Source organism: Poecilia formosa, unplaced genomic scaffold, assembly GCF_000485575.1.
Source record: "Poecilia formosa unplaced genomic scaffold, Poecilia_formosa-5.1.2 Scaffold161, whole genome shotgun sequence".
Classification (NCBI taxonomy): domain Eukaryota; kingdom Metazoa; phylum Chordata; class Actinopteri; order Cyprinodontiformes; family Poeciliidae; genus Poecilia; species Poecilia formosa.
This window is the reverse complement of record NW_006800100.1, coordinates 293,237-317,676: the sequence shown is the minus strand read 5'-3', so window position 1 is coordinate 317,676 and position 24,440 is coordinate 293,237. Positions and strand designations below refer to the sequence as shown.

At 41.0% G+C, this 24,440-nt stretch overlaps 1 protein-coding gene across 3 annotated transcripts in view; it reads right to left on the bottom strand.

Annotated features, from left to right (window-relative positions):
* Nucleotides 1-938: 938 nt before the first annotated feature.
* Nucleotides 939-24,440, bottom strand: part of nlgn2a (neuroligin 2a) — a 249,364-nt gene continuing 225,862 nt past the window's right edge. For all 3 annotated transcript variants that reach the window (XM_007564580.2, XM_016677726.1, XM_016677727.1), the window contains 5 exons: nt 10,379-10,564; nt 5,314-5,579; nt 4,199-4,352; nt 2,980-3,346; nt 939-2,828 (listed from right to left, as the gene is read on the bottom strand). In XM_007564580.2, the coding sequence (XP_007564642.1) occupies nt 1,991-2,828; nt 2,980-3,346; nt 4,199-4,352; nt 5,314-5,579; nt 10,379-10,564 (1,811 nt within the window). In that variant the 3' untranslated portion in view covers nt 939-1,990. The remainder of the gene's footprint in view (nt 2,829-2,979; nt 3,347-4,198; nt 4,353-5,313; nt 5,580-10,378; nt 10,565-24,440) is intronic.

The following is a 24,440-nucleotide window of genomic DNA, read 5'->3' as shown; positions in this document are numbered from 1 at the left end:
CCACCACATCCAGGCCAAACGTTTTCCTCCCAGCTGCTGTGTTCAGATCGACTCCACAACCTGCTACCACCTCCTTTGTCCACAGGACTGAGTACAAAAGAGTTCATATTTTGACAGATTAGCATTTCGTCCCCCTGGCTAACAGTTCAGACAGAAAGACCGCCGAGTCTCTGAATGTTTTTATCTTCTTTTGATCAGTTTGTTTTCTCTTCTGGTTCAAATTTCAACATTTAAGGCTGTTCTTGTTTTTCTTAGTCCTCCTCTTGGCCACAGCACGTCCGTATATCTTGTTGGCTCCTGATAGGCAGATTTTGTCCAGTCGTGTGATTTGCATTGTGCACATTTCCCGTTCAGTAGTTTATAAAATCTCAGCTGCTCGGCGTATGAACCCGTTTCCAGCCCTCTCCGACCACCAGGCAGTAAGAAAAGGAAAAATTAAAAACAAGCCAAAGCTAGCGCATGTTCAAAGACAGCAACGGTGACACCTGTCGGCCATGTTAGCTACCATGTGTTCCTGTTCTGCTAACGGACCCATAATGCATGTTTGACATCTTCATCTTGAAAAGCAGAGCTGTAAAATGATATATTCCTAAACTAACAGAAGGAGAACAATTAGAAACAACAGACATCTACTGTGTCACCTTTACCCTGTTGAGAAACTCCTTCTTCATCTTTGCAGCTCTGTTAAAACCTGCTAGGTATCCCCACGGGATAATCAGTGGAGATCACTGAATTTATACTGATATGAAAATATGGGTGTCAAAACTATTTAGAAAAGGGGAAATATGGAAAATAACAAGGTCAGGTGAGTTAACTTGCCTATCTGCCTCCTTTAGCTGGCTAAAAAGTGGTTCTGATATAATTTGTATAATTTAATACGTCCACTTCATAGGCACAGATCAACTGAATGCATAATTAACAGAATATCTCTTTCTTTACATTGTTAAAAATAAAATACATTTGGGAACTAAAAGAACTGACAGAAAGCAGCTAATGTTGAAATGCATCGTCTCTGATGCTAATGCGTAATTTACCATTAAGTAATAAAAGGTGTGATGAGCTTTGTTGCTTTAACTGGTGGATTATCTGATTTGTGGGGGAATTTTATGAGCTGAGAAATATTTAATTTCAATTGGGAAAACGTGCGTTGACAGGTTCTTCATCCTTTCTCCATGTTGCCTCTCTTGAAAAATAATTCATGCATAGATCCCCATTGAGAAAACCCCTTTTATATTCTTTCTCCTTTGTACACATTTATATAGAACTATATATAATATCATTTCTCTATATCTATATTGTCAGCAAAAATCTTTCCACATTAAAACACTTGAACAACAACAAAAATAAACAAGATGAGTGAAAGAAAACCACAATCAAAGGCCAGTTTGGCACTTGGTCATGAGGACATACAGCCTGTGTTTTCAGACAGGGATTAAAATTCATCTCAACCTTGATCAGAAAGCAAAAACACATTTGGCACGAACCGTATTGGTAGACTGAAATGACGTTACTTCTGACATCTCAGTACGTTGTTGCTCCTTGAACAAAGAAGCACCCTACCGAGGGGAGAAGTCAAATGAGCCGTAAATAAGACACAGATGTAGAAAAGAAACAAATAAGAAACCTCACAAACACTCTAGAAGACGGTAAGAGCTGACACCAAAGTAAAAAAGAGAACATCAAAGGTCCAAAAGCGTTTGTCCCTTTGAAAATTTCTTTAGACTGGAAACTGTGCACCCTCCTGGAAAAAGGTATGTCTGAAAGATCGACGTCGCCTCCGAGCTGATCATCTGCTCCAGCGCAGTTCATTTTAGTTCATTGTGTCTCCTGCTAAGCTGTACAGCACATGATGGAGGAGGTGGAGTTCCTTTTAGAGAAACAAGAGAACGTAAGAACAGAACGAAGGCCCTCAACCACAGGCCTCCCTTCTAGATCGGTAGGAGATCCAGGACTCCCTGTCTTTAGGTGGTGCTGGGTGGGCCAGTCCCTACTATACCCTGGTGGTGGAGTGGGGGTGTGGCAGGGTGTTGTTGTGGCCGGTGGAGGGGAAGGTGTTGAAGGCATGAAGAGGCTGCATGCTGGTGATGGTGCTTGGGATCATAGTGATGGTGTTGGGCGTCATCAGCGGCACATCGTCCGGAGCCCGGCGCAGCGCCAGCGTGTAGTCGGGCGGGCAGGCGGGTCGCAGGATGTCATGTGGTCGAAGGGGCTCCAGGTCGTGGTGAGCGTCGTGCTCAGAGTGCTTCATCTGCAGGGACATGATTTCCTCCTCCTGGCTGTGAGCGAGGTCGTTGGCGGGTACGCCGCGCTGAGGAGACAGTCGGTGCCGTCGCATCTCGTGGCGCTTGTCGCGTTTGTAGTAAAGGGCTGCGAATGCCAGGATGTTGAGGAACAGAAGAGAGGCTCCCACAGCGACCGTGACACTCAGCTCTGTGGAGTAGTCACGGGTGTCTCCAGGAAAGAGGTCCTGGATTGGACGGTCCGAGCCCTCGGTTTCAGGATCGGAGGTGAAGGTTGAGTAGGGGTGGGGAGTGGTTCGAGGACCCGGAGTCCTTGGCCTGGGTCTGTAGGTGTCCGGGCCTGGACCAGGGCCAGATGGCGATCGGGTTGTGGTCGGGAAGATGCCATTGATGGTATGAAGATGGGGGACGAGTTCCAGCCAGAAAGCCACCTTATTCGCTCTGTAGTTGTCCCTAACTCGAGGTTTTAAACCGATATGGAGATACTGCTTGTCCTTTGGGTTGAACTTTGTCCAGATGACCTCTTCAAAGCGGTTCGGTTTGGTGTGAATGAACTTGGTGTCCTGAGGGACGGGGAGGTTGGGGTCGCTGATGGAAAACGAAAAAGAATCGTTGATTAATGTGACAAAGCGTTGATAATGTTTTGGAAAAACACCATGGATGCTTCAATAAAGGTCCATTTACGTATCAATAACTACTGACTTAGAGTTAAAATATGTCAGATTAAAATGAAACCTACCCAGTTTTAGCAAAGTTAGTCCAGTAAGTCATGACCACAGCGCTCAGCATCACGTCATTCTTCGAGAAGTTGCACGGGAACAGGTCTGTGGCGCCGATCATCGGCACGCCGAACACGTACGGGATCTCGTCTCCGTGAGCGGCATCGGCCCATTCGGGTCGCGTCTCCGTCTGGCAGTGGTGGTAAAATGTGTAGAAATAAACAGGCGACTGGAACTCAGCGTGAAGTTTGGCAGTGGCCACAGCTGGCGCCACCCACTGGTGGTCTGTGAACAAAGCTAGGAGAGTCTTTCTTCTCATGTCACCATTGTCCCTGTCTGCCCAGTCTGTGTACATGAACTTTATGGTTTCCCTCAGGATGTCTTTGCCTGCAAGAAAACCAGAGATAAAGGATTAAGAAATGTGACCGAGAAGGCTGAGGTAGATAGAAACTATCTGCATTTTAATTGGGTAAGATGTAGGGCTTTGTAAAAGTATATATTGAATATTTTCACATTTGGACTTGTTGATGCCAGCAGACAGAAATATGCACACCAGATTATTATGATTTCTGTTTGTAAAAAAAAAAAAACCCCACCAATGTCCCTCCATTTCAGAATCATAAACCCCTTTTTGTTGGTCCATCACATGAAATTTCCCTAAAATGCATTGAGGTTTGTGGCTGTAAAGTGGCAAAATTCGAAAAACCTCAAGGATTGTGAATCGTTTTTCAAGGCGGCGTATGTTAAAGGCGAGACAAAGTGAACAGGATTTGCCTTTCAGATACACAATGACTGATGAGAACTTGAGAAGGAGCTGCATTATTCAAACGTGTGTATTTGGACTGCGGCTTGCTGCGAGGGGTTTGCAGGCTGAGCTGTTGGGAACAACAGCACTGTGATTGGGAGGCGGCGGCTGCCTGGGGGCTGATGAGCGACAGCATTAGTGCCCACAGAGCCCCAAAGGCCAAAGCACAGACCCACCGCGGTGAAAGATAATCTCCATGATAGGCGATCTCATTAGTATGCTTGTCTTGGCTGGTACACTCCACTTTTTGTTCCTTCTCATTTTCTTGCTCACATATTGTTTTAAAGATGCACACTTCAAGGGGGGGCTGTGATTCGGAGGTGCTTGATGTGTTTCCATGTTCAAGAATAGCTCTCTGAAGGAGTTTATGTAAAACAGGATCATGCGGAGAGAGATTTCTAAGACTGACAGATGTTTGGGTCGAGGTTCCTCACCTTCAGGATATCCGTAGAGGTTGTCCACAAAGTTAGAGATTGTGTAGTCGAACGCTGCAGCCGAGATGCCATCGTTGTCCTCGCTGTCGTCCACAAACTTCAGTCCTTCTCCCTGGTTCACTCCTATGAGGATGTCATAGTTGAGGAACTCCCCCTGGTGGCACAAAAACAGAATTACAAGTTTTGTAAACAAATTTAGATGAGACCTGAACCAAGAGCCATTATTAAAGCTTTTTCTCCCCTGAAATTTCTCTTTCAATGTAGATTAATTCCACATTTAATTATTGTCAAACTGTTTATAAATGTAAAAAAGATGAGCAAAATGTAACGCCTTCCAGACGTCCAGCATCAGCAGGTGAGTGAGCATGAAATCAGTTTTTCTGCTTTTACATCAGAAGGCTGACATGGCAAGTCCTGTTACATGTTTTAAGTATCTTATTCTATATTAATGTGTTATTTAATCATTTTACCTTCCTCCTTCAAGGATTTCTCGACAATAAATTGTCCTAGAAATTATTATTGTTGATTTGAGACAATTTTTGAGTAACATGTTGATAATGACATAATAATTCAAGTTTGGTCTCTAAGGAGCAATAAACTTTAATTTAGTAAAGAACACTCCACACTGGAACTGGAAGACATTTAAATATGCAAAATAAAACACAACAAATTAAAAGATAATAAATTAAAACACATCAGAAGCCAGAAATAAAAAAATGATTATGATGTTTCTGAAATTGCCCTTCAAAAATTAGTAATCATCAGACTGGAAATCGTCTAGCTCATTTTATTTTCTTATGCACTTCATTGCTTATTGCTACAGCAGCAGCTGCAGCAGCAGCAGCTACAGCAGCAGCAGCTGCAGCAGCAGCAGCAGCAGCAGCTGCAGCAGCAGCTGCAGCAGCAGTAGCAGCTGCAGCTGCAGCAGCTCACCGTCCACCTCTAGTTGCAGTTTTACAAGCCGAGTTATTTTTCTTTGAGTAACTTCTCACCAGCTGCTGAGTGTCGCAGCCTGACCTGTAACTGTGTGGAAAGGTCACATCCACACCTCACTGCGACTTCTCAACTTCCTCCAGAGTTACTCCGACAATGATGAGGTCACCGTCTGACCTCACCTGCTGCATGAGGATCTCCGGGTCGTCCGGCACCACGTCTCCGTCCACCACGGGGCCGAAGGCGATGTGGTAGCGGGCCGGCTGGATGTCCTGGTCCACCAGCTCCCTGAAGGTCTTCCGCCTCAGGCAGTCCACCAGGTCGGCGGTCTCTGAGTAGGTGCAGCCCACCTTCCTGGCCAGGTTCTTGGTGTATTTCAGGGGCTGGTAGTTGACGGACCAGCTGGAGATGGCCGTGCCGCTCTGAGCTATGGCCCTGTGGAACAGACCTAATGGACGAGATTGAAAAAGGACATTTGTATTCTGCCTTTTTGAAGGTTTCGGACTGGATTCTTTGGTGGTGATGCAAAGAAAACTATTTTTTTTTCAATATTCTCTGAAGACATAACAGAAAATCTGACAGATTTCCATCATAAAGCAGCTAAGGACACTGAGGTAGCAGTGGGAACAAGCTCTTTGGATAAGTCAAAATATCCATTTTAACTTCCTTTTCTCTCCTTGCCTCATTTCTACACCTCCCTGCTTCAGTCTCTCCCTCCGTCTCCTGAGTTCTGCCCATCCTGAGCCGTTGAAGCCAGTCGAGTGGCTCGTTAAGGGGGCCGCCTGCCTCTCTCGTTTCCTCTCGGGCTCTCTCCTTCTTCCTCTCCCTCTCCTCTCCAGCGCTGAAGATTGGTCAGTTAATTATTAAGCAGAGCTGCAGAGTCTCCTTTCCCTTAGAGATCAATTATAGTAAGAAGTAGCAGGGAAACAGCTACACCTACATGCATATCTGCACCAGGAGTGGCAGAGGGAGGGAGGGAGACGGCTATATTTTATTAGTCCTTAAGATTCGCCTCTGTTCTCTGCTACTTTATTTGGCATCTTGTCTTTTCTTGTTTTTCATATCACATCGGTCTTTATCACCTGGGTACTAATTTGCAGATTGTTTCACAACAAATATGGAGCCATCAAAATCTGATCTTGTGTCTCAACTGCCAGGTCAGTCTGGAGGAGAGAAATCATCACTGAAGCATCCTGGACAGGTCACCAGTTCATCGCAGGGCAACACAAACACAACAGACACACAACACACACAAAGCTAAGGATAACTTGGAGTAACTAACTAACCTAACAGTGATGTTTTTGAACTGTGGGACAAAACTGGAGGACCTGGAGAGAATCCACGCCTGAGAAATTACAAACTCCATGCAGAAAAGCCTCCAGGACCTTCTGGCATCTACAGTATTATTTGTGCAGACTTCAAGCCTCCTCAAGGCAAGCAGGCAACCATTGCTATAAAAAATTAAGTTTTTCACAAACCAATATGGCAGCAACTAGGAACCCTCTCAGTTATCAATAACTAAGACACAGATAATAATATTGGTGTATTTGAGCTGTAGATGGTTAAAAGAGGTGTTGAAATTACCAGAAATAGATAAAAGCAAAACATTTATCTTTGCACTATTGTTCCCTGGTAGAACATTGAAGTAAGCTGACTGTCTGGAGTAACGACGGTTTTCCTTCATCAGGGACGAGGAAGCTGATCAGGGTTGTTGTGAAGATGGCATGGTATGTCAATTTGTTTGAATGGCCTAGTCAAATCAAATCGAGTCAATGGCAAACACGAATGCTGTCCAAACCTACATTAAGAGACTTTCAAAGTATTCATCTGAAGAAGCTACGTACAAACACTCGCTCCGGTTTTCAGATTTTCGTCACCACACATCGTCTCCCTTCCACCTCATAACTTTACGCTACTTTGTGTTGATCTGCCGCATAAAATCCCAATAAAACTCATTAAAGTTTTCTGACAACATATGTAGAAATACAAATACTTCTGCAAGGCAGTGATGCTCATTTTCTCCATCGTCTATCTCTGTCCCTCATCATATAATCAACGTTACGAAGCGTTGCCTTCATCGCCGCCTGCTGTCGGGTTTGATCTGTGCAAACCTGCTGCTGACATGATGGGTGTCCTTTAATGACAGAATGACGGACTCCTTACCTTGGATCCATGACGGAGGGGGAAAGAGGGAGGAGGGATGACAGACAGGCGGCTTCTAGTGAGTTGATGTTACACCGATAGATGCTGATGCAGAGGAAGGTGATGATGATGAGGTGATGCCAAAGCAGAGGGATGAAGACAGACGGTGACAGCGGGTTGGTTGTCAGCAAACAAAAGAAACTGTTGGTGGTTAAAGGGTTAATTCAATATAAAATCTATAAAAAAAAAATCAAAATGCAGAGTGAACAATTCAGGCCTCAATCTAAAAATAAAGATGTAAGGAGAGAAGAAGAATTTAAAAATATAATACCCAGAAAGTCATAAAATAAACTTCACACCTATAAAAACTGTCTAATTAACACATAACATGAAATTTTATGTATAAAACCAAGTTTTAATGAATCACATTTAGAGGTTTAACGTGATTTTAAGACGAGCTGCTAACATGCAAGGCGAACCGCATCCTGACTCAAAGTGTGAAACCAACACAAAGTTCAATCTGCACAAACTTTACTTCTACCAGTGATTATGTTTTTACTGCTTTACGCAGCAAAGGTGATAATGGCCCAATTAGGACTGTTTCATAAATGCTAAGCAGATTACAGTTAATTACAGTTTATGATTTGTGTTTGAACTTTATAACTTCAGGCGTGAAATTATGTTTTCAATCATGTTGGAACGCTGTGGGAAAAAACTGTTGTGATGTTAATATGAGGAAAACTAATCATTTGTTTTTAGCAGTAGATACACTGGAGAACCAGGAGAAAAAAGAAAGATGCTTAAATTTACACATACAGGCTTAAATATAAATGTAAACCCCAGTTAAATTCAAACGTGTTTAATTCGTCGGTGTGGCTTGTTGCACTTTTCATTTGAGCTTTCGTTTTGTGTCAGGTGCTTCTTTCTGCGTTGGTCCTCCAACCTCAGGTCACGTCGACATTAAAACCAGAATCAGCTGGAACTTCCTGACAAATCTCCTTTCATGCAAACGCGACGATTTGAATGTTCGGACTGGACAACGACTCCAAACAAGCATCAAAACTGATGAAGCTGCTTGACTAGATACCTCTGGACAGTTCTTAGATGACAGTTTGGTTCACGACTGGAAACCAAGAAGACAAGAAGAGTGGTTAAATATTGAGCAAGAGTCAGGCTTTGAAAGGCTCTGGTCAAACTACAAAGTGCTAAGGAACAATTGACAAGACATTAATGGTGGTGTATGAATATATTTGACCCTTAAGATATGAATCATAACTTCTCAAGCCTGGATTTTCTTTGGAATATTAGATATACGCTACAAAAAAAAAAAATCAGAGTAGACAAATTATTTGTGAGTTTTCTATTTGTTAGATTTTGGCCTTCATGTAAACTAAAACTGGTGCACCTACTGCTTACTTTTAAAAATATTAAAGACGTATGTTGTTATCACTTCTCCCTGAAAAAACGGTTTAAAAGCATCATCATATTAATACAGTATTCATGTTGATGTTGAGTGTTCAGAAACTTTACGCTTTGTAGCGTAAGAGCAAAAAAAAACAAAAAAAAACAGATTTTTCCTCATCGTTCCAGCATGTTAGAAACAAGGTGCTGCATTTAATGTTTTCGTTAAAAGTTTATAGAAGCAGACAGAAGTTTTCTGGGCTCCTGGGTTAATTTGGTGGGTTAACAGACATCAGTGGCAGGCAGAGGCTCAGTCAGGATTTCACAGCACATTTTGTTTTCAAAGCACAGAGAAGGAATTAGTCAAAAACTAAAGGACTGCTTAATGCTTGAGATCCACACACACAAAGAACCAGAACAGATGTGAAACTGCTTTTTCAGATCTTTCTCTTCACCCACAAACGGGGCGCGAAGGCAGCGATATTCAGGGCGAGACCTCGAGCGACGCAGAGAACAGAGGAGCAGCGATCTGAGGAGGACAGCTTCAAGAACGCCGTGATCAAAGGCGGCGAGCGCGTGGCCGTTTGGCCGCGGATCGTCAGCCACGCTGATCTCGGCTCAGATCAAAGCGGCCCGGCTCGCAGTTCTCTGTCCTCTGGTGGGGCCGCGTTAGCGCTTAGCCCCCGGGGTGTTTTGTGCTGGTAATGGGGAGCAGGAGGTCGAACACGTGTAGGGTTTTGATGAAGGAAGGCCCTTCCTGCCGCACAACAGAAGCGTCGGCGAGGCAGGTAATGTGGGGTAACGCCGGCGCTCCCGACTCATTTATCTTCTGAGGATGTGAGCGACGCAGAGAGGATCAAACCTGCACGCGCTCATTAGGCACTCGGTGCTCAAATCCTTAAGCTCAAAGGACAAGCGGTGTGTTTTCTTTCAGGAAGTCAAGTGAGCCTCACAGGTGACAGACTGAAGCTGCCATTCTGCATAATTAAGATCTGTCTGTCTGTCTGTCTGTCTGTCTGTCTGTCTGTCTGTCTGTCTGTCTGTCTGTCTGTCCTGTTGAAATGATCCGACAGTCTCAGAGCTCAAACCCAAAAACATGTTATCCTCATCTGTCACGTTCCTCTGTTTGGTTAAAGCAGCAGTGTGTAACGTTTATAAAAGATTATTTTTTTTTATTTCTTAAGACTGTCATTATGTACTGACAGCAAAATGTAAGACAGATAATCAATAAAAGAAATGATCTCCTCCGTCTTCTCCCTGAGTTTATATTGCCGACTGAAGGAATGCACCAAAAACAACCAATCAGAGCCAGGAGGAGGGACTTGGTGCTGCCAATCACCCTCGTGTATGCACTAATTACAGCCTCCCCTTGTTCTCTGCTATGCTACAGCTTCTCCTCAATAGCAGAGGTTGCCATGAATGCTAAAGCTAGTTAGCATAACCACCAATGATGGCGGATAATCAGTTTTCTTGTTCCTTTGCCATTAGCACATTAAGCAAAGTGTACACGAGTATGATTGGCAGCGCTAAGACCCTCCTGTTTCTGATTGGTTGCTTTTGGTGCATTTTTTTCAGACAGCAACAGTAGCTCAGGAAGGAGGTGGATGAGATCGATCTTTTCACAGACCTGGTGACAGTTTTAACAAATAAAATGCATATTTCTATAAAACTCAGTCGGTGCGGCGCAGTAGAGCATCGTCTCACCCTCAGAGTGGTGAGACAGGATGAGCAGGTTCACGCAGGAGGCTCCTGCTCCAGATCCAAAGATGGTGATCCTCTCAGGGTCGCCGCCAAAATGGCCGATGTTTTCGTTGAGCCAACGCAGAGCCTGAATCTGGTCCAGCAGGCCGTAGTTCCCCTTAGCGGACTGATCGCCGGTGCTGAGGAAACCTGTTGGTTGACACAAGGAAGAGAAACAGAGAATTATCGATGCTACTAACTTTCATAATGTTTCCTTCATGTAAACTTTTCCTTCTCTGAATGGTAAATCAGATTGTAGCTAAAACTGCAGAACACAACTCAACTATTACAATCCAAATAGTTGAGTTAGATAAAACTTCAATTATAACCAGAATTTAATGCTCGTGAACTATTTTTTTAAAAAAATATTTAACTTGCCATAGTACAACTGGACAGTTTTAATCCTGAAGTTTTTTCTGACCTGAGATAAAAAGCATCTAGAGCTGAATCAGTAAACTATACAGTCATATTTAATAAATTATAATATTCTGACACCTTTGAAAATAACATCCTTTTCATTAAGCCCACATTTAAAAATATATTAGCTGTAAGTCTAAATTATCATAATTAACAGAAATAAAACCTTTCAAACATCCATCTGTATGTAATTAATCTATGTAAAGTGTTTCACTTGGTGATAAAACTCCTGAAATATGTGGACTTTTTAATAATTTTCTAATTTATTGAATGGGTATGGATGTAGAAAGCATCGATAAATACTCATGAAACCTTTTAGCTTTTTAACGCACAGTTAAAAAGCAGCAGAAACATTAATACTCTGAATATTTTCTAAACGTTCGTAACCTTCCTCACGGTGAAACGTTTTAATAAAACGTAAAATCCACCTGCAGCTGTAAACAGCCTCCAGTGATGTTTAGCCTGTTTAAACATATATTAGTTCCTCCACATGGATCGACTGATTTTAAATAAAAACATTAAATCATACACTGTATTTTGTCTGCATCAACACACTAAAGGTGATGTCAAACAAGCCAAGAAGTTAAAGTATTAGAAACACTGACGACATCATCTCTATTTTCAGAAATATTTCATGATTTTCTGATGATGTTCAGGTCCAGAAATTCATCATCCTGTTACTCCACATGAATGAATGAACGTCTAATTCATGCATGTTGACTGTGAACATGACAGCTTTCCATACCGCTCTGATGCCTAATTAAACCCAGAAGTCTCCTTGTTCTGCACCTCAGATCTCCATGACACGCTGTTCCCTCTGTTAGCTGATATTTTCCTCTGATGAACGCCTTTAATTGTTCAACCAAAGACATAACTCGTTTCCACTTAGGTAGCAATTAACCGGCAGTCTCTGAATGGGACCTCTAATTAGAGCCAATTAAAGACGAGCGTACTGGATAAGCTGTTCATTAAGCCTAAACAATGGATGTTAAACACTTATAAACAGATAGTGCAAGGTTAGGATTTAAAAACAAACAGCACTTAAAGAGGGATACTAATTAGAGATAAGACCTTAAAAGGCATTAACATTGTAAAATTATGCAATTCTACAGTAAAACTGGTTTAGGTGATCAGGAAATGTGACTTTATGTCACTTTAATGTGAATTTATGGGGTTAGGCCACTGAAAACTGGTCATGAGTAAAGATTGATATGATCTGTTTAGTTTTTAGGTTTATGTTTATTAAAGTAGTTAAGGTGAAACCCAAAAACAATTAACTAGTCAGAATATAAATAGATTAATTATCTTTAAGGCAGAAATCAAACAGCATTGCACTGCATTGTAAATCTTGCATTTATACAGGCCGTCAAGGTCAGTTTGAAAAGTTGTTTTTAATACTTTTTTAATAAATATGTGTAAATTATCTTGTCTGAAGTAATATTATTATATTTAATTACTATGTTCGTGTTAGTGACTTAGTTAACTAGTTGTTGGAAAAGGGAAAAAAAGAAAAAAGTGCCGCAGATATTTATCAACTAGTACTTGTGTGAAAATGGCGCCACTGTGTGGCAAGATAAGGAATTACAACTCAGATTCTGAAATATGGCAGAAAACTACTAATAAGTCATATTAATTTAAATATTTGCTAACTGCAAATAGAAGAGCAGTTAGCAAACAGAAAACATTAAATTAAGAAACATTTTTTAAAAATCTATATTTTATTCATCATCATATGTCCATAAAATTTACATTTCGAAGAATAATTTGATCTTTGCAGTCTCAATATTCCTTAGAGCCAGCCAAAATTATATGAACAACAAATAATAAATGTATCTTATCATCTACTGTATGAATATTTATGCTGTCTGTAACTGAATTTGACAATAAATATTAACGGTTTGTCTAAGAAATGTTCACTTTGACAGGAAAACATCAACAGTCAGCTGAAGCCAAAATAACTCCAGTTTCTGCTTGTATTTATTGATCATCTCTGTTTCACAGAAACAAAAGCCAACAAGGCGTTTATCAATTAGACGCTCGCTGGAGCCCGGCCCTTCGGTGCCGCTCTTTAAATTCCAGAAACGCATAAAAATAAGCAGCACGTTTGGGTAAATTAATTAAAGGGAAGCGCAAACACGAGGCGAATAAGCCGCCTTAATGCCCGACTGTAAACACCACAATAAATTAAACAACAGTTATGCTAAGTAGGTCATTAATTAGGGTAATTAATCTAAAAAACAGCGAAGGTTCTGTGTCAGCGCCGTGTTTTTTTTTAGCATAATGCTGCTGGAACGTCCAGGTTTTAGCGGGTTGGAAATACATAAATCTGTTTCTTACCCTCATTGTGCAGCTTAATGACGCATCAAATGTTTTGTTCTCTGGGTGTTAATAGTTTTATTTTAAAAAAATGTGGCGTTGTGCAGGTGGAGAAACATACGCAGACAGAAAACGTTCTCCTGTCGGTTCTCCTCCTCTCTCACGCTGATGATGCCCCCTCCCTCCCTCCCTGCGCCTCCACGCCCCGTGATCTGATGAAGGGCTTGGAAAACGTGCAGGATGGGTTCAAGAACGGCGGCGTGACACGAAAACTCTGTTCTGCTCGAATCGCATTTAAAATTGGTGAGGAATGACGGGTTAGATGGGCGAGGCAGAGGGGGAGATAAATAAAAGGAGCAGGCGCAGAGGACAGTGGGTGTTCTGTGACTCCCGGATAGAGGAGCAGTGTTTCATCTGCCTCCAAGACACCAGGGGTTGGCTCCAACACACACACACACACACACACACACACACACACACACACACTCAGGGATGCTGATCAAAGGCTGACGCTACAGAAAAGACTGCATCCTTTCCCCTGCATCTCCTTTACTCTTTCCATCCCCGGATCAGACGTCATGCTACGGACAGACTTCTGGCTTCTGCAAACATAAAACAGTCACACATCATTGGAAAATTATAAAAAGAGTGCATGTTGTGACCAGCATGGGTAAATAAAACCTGCAGTAAATGTTTTTTATGCTTTTTTTATGCGCCTCCTTACTTTTCATTCAGGTTTATTTGTTCACACATGTGACCATGTGGCAGTGACTTAACCGACTGACTGAAGGACACACTGCTAACACGCCTCATCCTGCATGAATAGATGGTTGGAGTGCCAGATGTCTCTAGGTGAGAGTGAGAGTGTGTGTGTGTGTGTGTGTGTGTGTGTGTGGTAATTATTCTCTGTCAGACGAGTCCAGAAAATATATTTTCTCAGCTTCATTCTCACAGTTCAGAAGCTCATGTTAAATATTTTTTATTTCCAAAAGGGAATAATGTGAGAAAAGAGGAGAAAGAATTGGAAAAAAGGGGAATAAATGAGAACATTTCTGTTTTCTTCATCAGGCTGAAGAAGAGTCTTTTCTTCCTCACAAATAGTACTTTGGCTGAAATGCAGCAGCTGGCCTTGGGTGATTTGCTTCGCTGTTTGTTCTCCGTTTTATTGTTCACTTTTATCTCTGTAAATTTGCTATTCCCATTGCCGGGCTGTGGCAACCAAATTATCTGTGGAATTATTCAAATTTTACGCCCTCATATTGGGAAGGACCCCTCTGAGTGTGTGTGTGTGCGTGTGTGTGTGTGTGGGTTGGGGAAACGTTTGCTGGTTGTTTCCTGCCGGTTTGGTCTTGAACAGTTTTCTCTAATCAGTCCATCTCATGGCTCATGTAATAAAGCGTTTCTGCATTTCTACTGTCGACAGTAACTCAGAACATGAACTCTACTGATTTATTGTTTCGAACCTGATCTGTGGCGTTGCTATGGAAACCGCAGGACCAAAGGTTTGCTGATTCCCTGACCCGGATGAAAATAAACAAAAGCAGCCCGACCAACACGTCCCGTTTCCCTCAGATCAGATATTTGATGTCGTTGCGTTCATCACTACAGAAACTCAGAATGAACATATTTTTGTTAATCTTTGCCTTACTTACTTCTCTGACTGAATCGTTAACTATACGATCCAATTACAAATTAGTCGATTACTAAATTAGCTCACTGAAAAGACTAATCACGATTAATCTGAGTAATCCTTTCAACACTGTTTACAATATTCTCTTTTTCTTTATGCTGCTGAAAGAAACAGAAAGAAAGTAAAATTGTCTTAAATGTATTTTTGAATGAATTCGCATGAGGGGCAGTTTGTAGCTCTGCTGCAACAGGAAGGTTCTGGGTCTGAATCCTGGCCTGGGGGTCTTTCTGCATGGAGTCTGAATGTTCTCCCTGTGCATGTTTGAGTTGTCTCTGGGTACTCCAGTCCAAAAACATGACTGTTAGGTTAGTTACTCTCCTAAATTGTCTTTTGAGATGGTTGTTTGTTCTTTGTGTGTCCAATGTGATGCTGGAAAGAGACACCAGCTGCCAGTGAAAACCTGAAACCACTAAACGACAGTTTCATAAAGTCTCACTAATATCTGACTGCTAAAACTTAATAATTTGCTTAAATAAAGGCAATTAATATTCGCATAAACCTGTGATTTTCTTAAATATGCAGCCTTGTTGTCAATAATACAATAACCTTATTTTAGCACAACTTCAGGATTTTTAAGAAGATATTTTTGATGAATAAAGTGTTAACCTACAAACTTCAATTAACAGTTAACATTAGATCATTATCATATTCTCCTCTCCCACTTTGTTTCTTTTCCTCCACCACTCTTTCATTCGCTCCGTTCTTTCATCTCCCGGGCCTCCGGTGAGTCGGTGTCTCTGTTCCTGGGTTCAGACGGGAGCTGGAAGTCTGAAGTCCTGAGGAAGCAGGCCAGCTCCCAGCAGAGAGAAACCATATGCACACGCAGCGTTTCCTCAGAAACCTCCAGATCGGCCCCACGTCCGTCTGCGTGTGCAGCACATTCAGCGTCAGGAGCCGAGATCGCTCCCTGATTTACCACAGGTCGATCGAAAGGTCGTAGAGCTGCGGCGTCAAACTCATTTTCATTTCGGGCTTCATCAAGATCATCGATGTTGATGATAAAACTCATTAAACTGTTAAAATAGTAACAAACAGCTGTGTCTGCACCTGATAAGTACTTCTTAACATTAAATCACATCGAACATGTTTTGAAACTGATCAGTCCCTCCAGATGTTAGCAATTTTTTTTTGCAATCAAAATCACAGATTTGTGGAGCTAATTTAGAAATATTAGCTAAATAATGTCTAATGTTTGCACATATGTATGATGGTAAATGTGACTTTTTGTTCAACTATTTCAGCTGAGGTAGCAATGTAGTACAAATAAGATATACTGCCACCTGCAGGTGGGAGGTAGCATCACATAAACACAATGTTTTTTTCATCATTTTGGTGAAAAAGTTGCAGTAAACTCAAAATTTAAGGATTATTGTTAAAAGTTGTGGGGATATGTTGATGTTCCATAATTGTGGAATCACAAAAAAACAGGACAGACTGGTGTTTAAGCACCCAACTGTTACAGTAAAGGGTTATTTATGCGTTCCTCTGGAGTCCAAAGGGCCACGTAAATATCTACAGCGGGCCAGATTTGGCCCCCGGGCCTTCAGTTTGACACATGTGTTGTAGAGGAAGACTCAGAGACAGCCAACAAGAAAAATTAGATCAGAGGGAGACAAAAAGAGCCACAGAGGGCCAAAAAAAGAGAGAGAGGAAGTGAGATTATAGATGGTCCGGCGTATGTTTTTGTGTTTCCCCGGGGAACAAAACGAAGGAGCTCCATCTGTTTCACTCGTCTTCTTTTAACCTGAGTCATTACAAAGTGGCAGTGAGTGTCTATCGATCAGCTCCGGTTGCCCTGTGAACACTGTCACAGCCCAGAGGAGGAACAGTTCACAGTCCTGATCACACACACTTGAATCCTGAGCCGTTCTCGTGTGTGTGTGTGTGTGTGTGTGTGTGNGTGTGTGTGTGTGTGTGTGTGTGTGTGTGTGTGTGTGTGTGTGTGTGTGTGTGTGTGTGTGTGTGCTCAGAATAGAAAACAAATCACTTTAAAGTCGTCTTCCTGATTTGGAATCCAACATTTCCTCCTCAGACAAACTCTTTCCATCCTCTCTTGTTTGTCTGTCACTCGGCTCCCTGGGCGCTCCGGGCCCCGTGGGGCTCCAGGAGTCAGGAGGTAATGATGGGTGAAATAGGGGCGCCATGGGCCACGGCGGACATGATGTATGATCTAAAGTCTTGGCTCTTCTTATAGGTCTTGTACAAAGCCAAAAAAAAAAAAAGGCTCCCAACATCATTCTCACAATCATCTCATTTCTATTTGCGTTTCACTTTTCCAGAACAGCAGGAATGTTTTTATTTTTTTTGTCCTACTTTTTATTTTACTTCAGTTTAATTGTGTTTGCTAAATTTCTGTGTGGATTAAAAAGCAATTTATTAAGAATTCAACCTCTTTTCTATATTTCTCTCTTCAATATTTGAAGCAAGTCAGTTCCAAGAGGTTATGACGCCTAGTTTTTAAATTTCACAGGTTGTTTGGTTCTGCTGCCATATTGGATTTTCAGGTGAGAAATGTTGGACTTTCCAAGCTGGAACTTGAACTTCATAAAAGAGGTGAACCGATTGCAGTTTTTTGGCCGATCCCTGATTACCGCTCTTTAAAAATCCTGACCTGTCGATGTCAATTTTTCTGTCTGAAATTTTGCTGAATATACCAAGAAAGTCGCTGAGTTGGCATCAGTTTGGTGACTATTGGTTAATTTTTAAACCTTTGCTGAGGTAAATAAAATCGGCGGATAAAATTGGCTTCACATGTAAGAATCAGCCGATCACCGATTTCCCAAAATCAAGACGATCTGCGCCTGAATCGTTGCGCCTGAACTTCAGATGGCATTAGATTTAACTTCTAACATGACATTTCCAACCTTCAAGCAGAAATGAAGATTTTCCTCTCACTGCTAATGAAATTGATCTTCGTATCGGCTGTCAGAAGACATAGTGAACTAAATGCTGAAAAACATGAAGTCACGAACAAGGCCCAACTTTTAAGTTAATGTCTCACTTTCCCCCTCTGGGAGAAAGATTAAAACATGGTGGGAATCAAAGAGGATCAGATATTAATTTTGATCTATAAAATATGAGTCAAGCTTTTGAGCCACGATCAACATAATTCAACTTAAGCACATTTTTGATCATCTGGTGATAAACATCCGTCGTATAGCGACCGATTATCTCTGATGATTCAGAAAAAAAAAGAAAAACAGCAGCTTTTAAAGAACCTGTTCAGAGCATCATCTGAGCTCTTCTAGGAAAACTTCATGTCTTCATATACAGAGATGTAGACAGTAACAGATTATTAAATCTTGAACATATTACAAAAAACGACACGGTGCTCCAGAGCGAGGATGGATGGAGGGAAGAAAGAAGTGGGTGAGAGAAAAACAGAAGGAAGGAAACAAGAACTAATGAATCCCAGAACTGCAGCTTCTGCCAGCAGCAGCAACAGCTGCACAGTTCCTCCGATTTAAAGAGCAAAACAAACAAGCAGCTAAAATAAATGAGTAAACACTCGTTGTGAGTCTGCTGGGGTTTGTAAATGTGTGTGTGTGTGTGTGTGTGTGCCGCGCTCGCACGTCTTCAAGCGTCTCATTGTACTCGTGCGCATTCAGACCCTCCATCATCGCCTCGCTGCGTGTAAACATCGTCGGGTTTTGCTTCAGGTTTCTGCACTCTGCAGTTGCAGCTTCATTGAATGTTTGCGGGTCTCTGGAGCTGAAAGTGAGTTTCTCCACTACGATCTGGCATCGTTCTCACATCAAACAGAGCCCACGCTGGGGTGGCCTAGATACTGCAGCTCCGTCAACACGCAGCCCCTCACTTTGCATGGTAATGTTTGCAGCCAGCCTGGCTCAGTTTGTTTTTTTTATTTCAGCTGGCACAGTTGGGGATTTTCTGGCATTACTTTTCTTGGACCGTTTGTTATTGTTCAGAGCATTTCCAAACTATTTTCTTACAAGTGCAGAAACAAAATAGTGATTAAGGAGTACAGCTTGAAGGTTTTTCCTTTGTCTCCGTGTATCGCACCGTAAATCTGGCTGTTTGTTGAAAAAAGACCAAAAAAAATCAAACTATGAAAATCTGTGTTGCCTGATTTCAAAGCAGGGACATTTCAGATTGTATTACGAAACAAAAGAAGAATGCAGAAACTGGTTTTTGTAGATAATTTTTTATTATTATTATTATTATTTTAAGATGGTTTTATTTATCTTAAAGTTTCAGGATGTAACATTTATAAAATGTATTTTTTACATATTCAAACTTGTCACTATGTCATGGCTGTCAAAATAATCTGTGAAAAAAACCCAAAGTCCTCTGACTTTGCCTTAATGCCTGGAAGGATGTTTCTATTCTTTTTTATCATTGTTTCACATAATTTCTTTTAAATGCATAAATTATTTTTGTATCTTTTTATGTAAATTAGTTTTTGAATGCATTCTATTTTGAACATCATTTTAAAGATGCAACTCAAACAAAACTCACATAGTGTCTTCTTTAATCATGAAATACACAGCTCCCTGTCAGAAACAACCAATCAGAGCCTGGAGGAGGGCCTTAGTGCTGTCAATCAATGTGTATGCGCCGCTTACACCCTTCCTGTGTTCAGCTTGTATTGTTCAAATTTAAGACTTTTGCAGCTGAGCTAATGGTGGAGAAGCAACCTAATGTAGATTTCTGGATTGTCTGCAGGCTTCGCTGCAGCGCAGCAGAGAGGAAGGGGGCGGGGCCTGTAAGACCTGCTTGTTCACATTTTCAGACCAAGCTAACGGTTTTCTCAGAACCCCCTGATGGAGCTTTAAGAGACACAAAACTTGTTCAGAGGACCAAACACCATCACTCAGAGATCTAAAAATGGCCCCCGGTCCGCATTTTGGACACTCCTGTCTTAGAAAATTGATTGTTAATCAGATCAAGTCAACCACTAATGCTCTATGTATAATAACTGATCAAAAAACTAAACAACTAACCAAGTATTTTTGGTCTACTTTCTATATATTAATATAATGCTTTGGTAGTTGTTTGTATTTTGCATTTTTTACCATAAATTTTACGGATTTGTTTTTACAGTGTAGTGTGAATATCTTAGTACACTTGAAATAAGACAAAACTTACAGTTAACTTTTCAGCAATTATATGAGCTTGTTTTAAGTAAATAATTCATTAATATTGCTGAAAAATAGGTTATTTCACTTATATTAAGACATTTCCCCATGTTATGAATGAAATATTTTGCCAGTGGACACTGTCATTTTTCTAAATCAATATTAAGAAATTACTGAATTAAAACCGTTTTTCTTGTTAAAAAGTTACTCGGCTGGAACCTCTCCGCCTCTCACACACAGGTGGATTCACGCGACTGTCCTGCATACATCTTGGGAGTGAGTTATTTGCACTAGAAGCTAGAGAAATAATTTGAGTTTTAGTGTTTTTGCATTGTGCAGCATGTTTTTCTCCACCAACACCCTGAATAAATTTGCATAAATGCTCTAAAGCTTTAGGTTTAGGTTCAGGTTCTGCACGTTTTCCAACCTGTTGCTAAACTTGCCTGACAGTTGAACAGAACGTCCTAAAGTCTCCCCTGCTTCTCCGTAAATGTTCGATCAAACAGACAGCTCCATACCGGCTCCTTTTCAAAGCCGGTTTTAAATCGTCATTCAGCTGCTAACCTTCATTTCAGCTCCCCCAGCGCAGCCTGCAAGCCCCCCGCTGCTCGGCTGAAGCCTCTCTGCCTCACACACAGGTGCGTTCACGCGACAGTCCTGTCAATCACGCGCAGAGCGACGGCGAGGCGACTGATGCTTCCCTCCTCCGCGGAGTTGTAATTGAAATATGCAAATAGGACGATAAAAGGCGTTTCAGTCAGATGTTGAACACCTTCAGCACTGGAGGGTTATTGTCAGATAAGGACGCTTCATATTTAAAGTTTGTCTGACATGAGACAAAGCGAAGGCGAGTAGAGAAACGGATCTGCCTTCTGGAGGAGAACAGATTCTCAGAAACATAACCATGAATTATTCTGACCTTCCTCTCATGCAGTTTGGCTAAACTGTTTATCTAAACAGTTTTCTTGAAAAATGGTAAACTGCATGTTTCTGTTTGGTTTTTAAATAAACTCAAAGACGAGCAAAGGAGCGATAAACAGACACACTAAGGATGCAACACTCTCAACTTTCTTTAAAAAATAAGAAACTTAGAATTTTTTTTTAAAAAGAGCAAATCCAATATTTATTTGGTTTTAAAACCAATAAACTCCATCTTAAAGTCACCAAGCCGTCCAAGTCAGAATTTGAAGAATAAAAGAGTCATTCATAAATATTTAAAACAGCATTTAATCTACAGAGTAAGGCCATTACAGCTTAAATATTTATTACTATCCTAATTATGGGGGATGTATGGAGTAGGAGAGACATTCATTTGCTTTAGAAGGAGGAAATATTCAAACTTTTAGACACATTCAGGCATTTTAACAAGATATAACATGAAAAAAGTCCTTGTAAGTGATATGTGTGGCTCCAGCTGCCTAATGAAAACTTTCATAATTTAAAAATCAATTAGGAATTTGTTAAATAAAGACATATTCACATGTATTTTCATAGACTATAACAACATGTATTAGTAGTAGCAGCCATTATTTCAATGCTACCAACTGAAAAACTCAACATTCATCATTCCTGCCTGTTTTCTGCAAGCAAAACAAGTAATCAGTATAAAATGATCAGTTCCTTTAACAGAAAGTTCTGCAGCTCCAGTAACTTTTGGATGCATTTCTGCTCCAACACCGGAGTCAAAAGGCTTCATCACCTCCCTGGCACTGGAGCAGGTTTTCCACAGGATCTGTGTGTTAAAAGTGAAAACTGCACCAAAGAAAATCCACCACGTTTTCTGGAAATCCTCCGTGACGTCCAGGTGAACTTATTACCACAGTAACACAGTGATGCCTCACTGCATCGGGGCGCCCATCATGCTGACAGGCCCACCAAAAGCCAGAAGGTCCAAGGCTGCGCAGCGTCTATTACTTCTGAATGTAATAAAAAGCAAACAAATAAATGTGCCGCAGGCTGTTGTCAGAGCTGCTGTTTTCTCCCGTCAGACAAATGGAGAAAAGCTGCTTCCATGTGCAAAGCCGGTGTGTGCCCTTCATAACGCACACTGATCCCAACATGCAGGTAGACCCTGAATGATGGCGCTTTGAGGAAAGAGGAGGGAAAAACTGGTGCAAATCTGGTCCAGACCCCCAAAAAGACACGTAAACTACATTCAGACTTTAAATGTAAACGAGTTCAGGGTGTCTGCAAATGTTGCCAGGTTCTATAAAATCCCCCCAAAAAGAGCCGCGCTGCTTCAACCCTTCAGGATATGAATAAATAAAACGAGTCCTGCTGTGCCGTCATTTAAAGCCAGTGGCATTATAAAAACGTATCTCAGGTGTAATAAAGCATGTGGCAGCCATTTAAATAATTGAGCTCTTGTCCTGCTGCCTAAAAGTGTCAGACTCTCCGTTACGACCTACCTCTTTATGTGGCTGCTCCATTTCAGCAGCAGCTCAGTCCAGTGATCTCCTTTATTTACTGTCCAAGAACGAACGTTTTGGAGAAGTCCGTATAGATTTTAGTTTTGCAAAGCGCCGTTAATTTGACTGCTATCTGCTGTTTTTCACTGGTAATAAATAATTCATCCGTCCATCAGCCTGTTAAGTAGCTGATTAAAACCTCGTTTTTATTAATCTTCCACATTGTGAGTCGCTCATTTAATAACTTCATTAATGACTTAGTTATACTCATTTATACACTTACTTACTTTCTTAATAACACAGTAAATTACATATTTACTACAGTAAACATATTTACAATTCAACTCAGTAATGTTTACTTAATTATTTATATTGTAGCTGCTTATTTCTACATTTATTGTTTGTTACATAGTTATTTACTTAGTATTTATTGGTTGTTTACGTAGTTACTTACCCAGAAATCACTTAAGATACAGATTTTTACTTAATAATAATTGACATATGAATGTGCCTATTTACTTAATTTCAATTATCTATTATCTACATAGAAACTTTTGACTTATTATTAATATTTATTTGCATAATGACTTAAATATATTCTTATTAATGTGGTTGCACTTATTTTGACTTCATACCTGCTCATCCTCCTGCTTATGTGCCACTTACCTATTCAATTACACAGTAATATGTATTTATCTACCGATTTATAGAGTTTTAACACACTTATTATCAGTAATTAGCTGAATTATTTGCTTATTTTTACTTTATTATTTTATAGATACTAATTTTCTTGTTTACTTGCAACAGGGAGCAGCTAAGTCCTGCCTACAGCGCTCTGACTCTTCCAAGATAATAAAATATTAAAATGATATGAGTTATGATAACATAACAATAACATATTTTTACATTTTAATTGGATTTAAAAACTATTTAGTCACTAAAATAAATATTATTAACTCAATGAGGTCACTTAACTCTCCGCAAATATGTTAGACTTGTTTACTTACACACTTATTCCTGTTTTATTATCTATTATTTGATTGATATTTACTTATTTGTCTGCCTGCCAATTAACTTGGTGATTAATCTATATGTTTTTAGCATCCATCCATTCAAAACTCCTGTTTTGTTGTTAAGTGGTAATGTAATGGAGACTCACTGTTATTCTCCAAATGACCTCTGAACTCTCTAACTGTGATGTCAGCAAAGTGTGTGACGGTTTAAACATGACACGTCTTAGCGGAGGCTGCGATTGAGCCAATTACTCTTTGTTTTGGGAGATGGTGGCCCATAAATCTGGAACAAGCTAACAGGCTCTGCCCATTAGCAAAAACAAAAAACACTGTCTTTGAACTTTCACATTTCCAAATCAATAAAACATGTGCAGGAAGAGTCGCCGAATCAATACGAACACAGATGGCATGAAAATAATACCCAGAAATGTTTCCGCAAGGCTGAGCGGATCAGATCAGATCAAACACAAAATCTGACGTCGCTAAGAAAACTGGAGAGCGGAGAGGCAACTACAAGTTACCAAAAAACCTGCTTTACTCAGAGAGAGAAAATGTTCATTTGGTTCATAGAAAGAGAAAAGCTGAGATGTTGTCTGGAATACAAAATAAGCCCAATAATCCACTTAATTTTCACATGAAGGCTTATTGCTCAGGATGCATGAAGATGGCCGGCAGCCGGAGCCGTCAGTCGCCTGGGCCGAGCCGAGTCGCTGCGCAGACAGAGCCTGTCGGGTTCCTCAGGTCTGACTGAGGCGCCAAGGCCAGAAACCACAGAGCAGAAGCAGCTTCACGCTTTTCTACACGCTAACAGTTCGATCTCCTGTAATCCTGAGGCTCCTGGTGGAAGACGGGTCGTTGTTTTACTTTGGTTTATTAGACGCTCTCACTCGGTTTTTACAGATCCACGACGACCTGAAGCTGCTCAGCTGAACCATCAGAGGCTGTTTTATAAAATGTTACACAGACATTTTGTGCTGCATTAGAATAATTACACTGCTCCATTTCTCACAGTCATGAGTTCAGAAAATGAGGCTCTACAGCACATGTGTCAAACTCAAGGCCCGCGGGCCACATGTGGCCCGC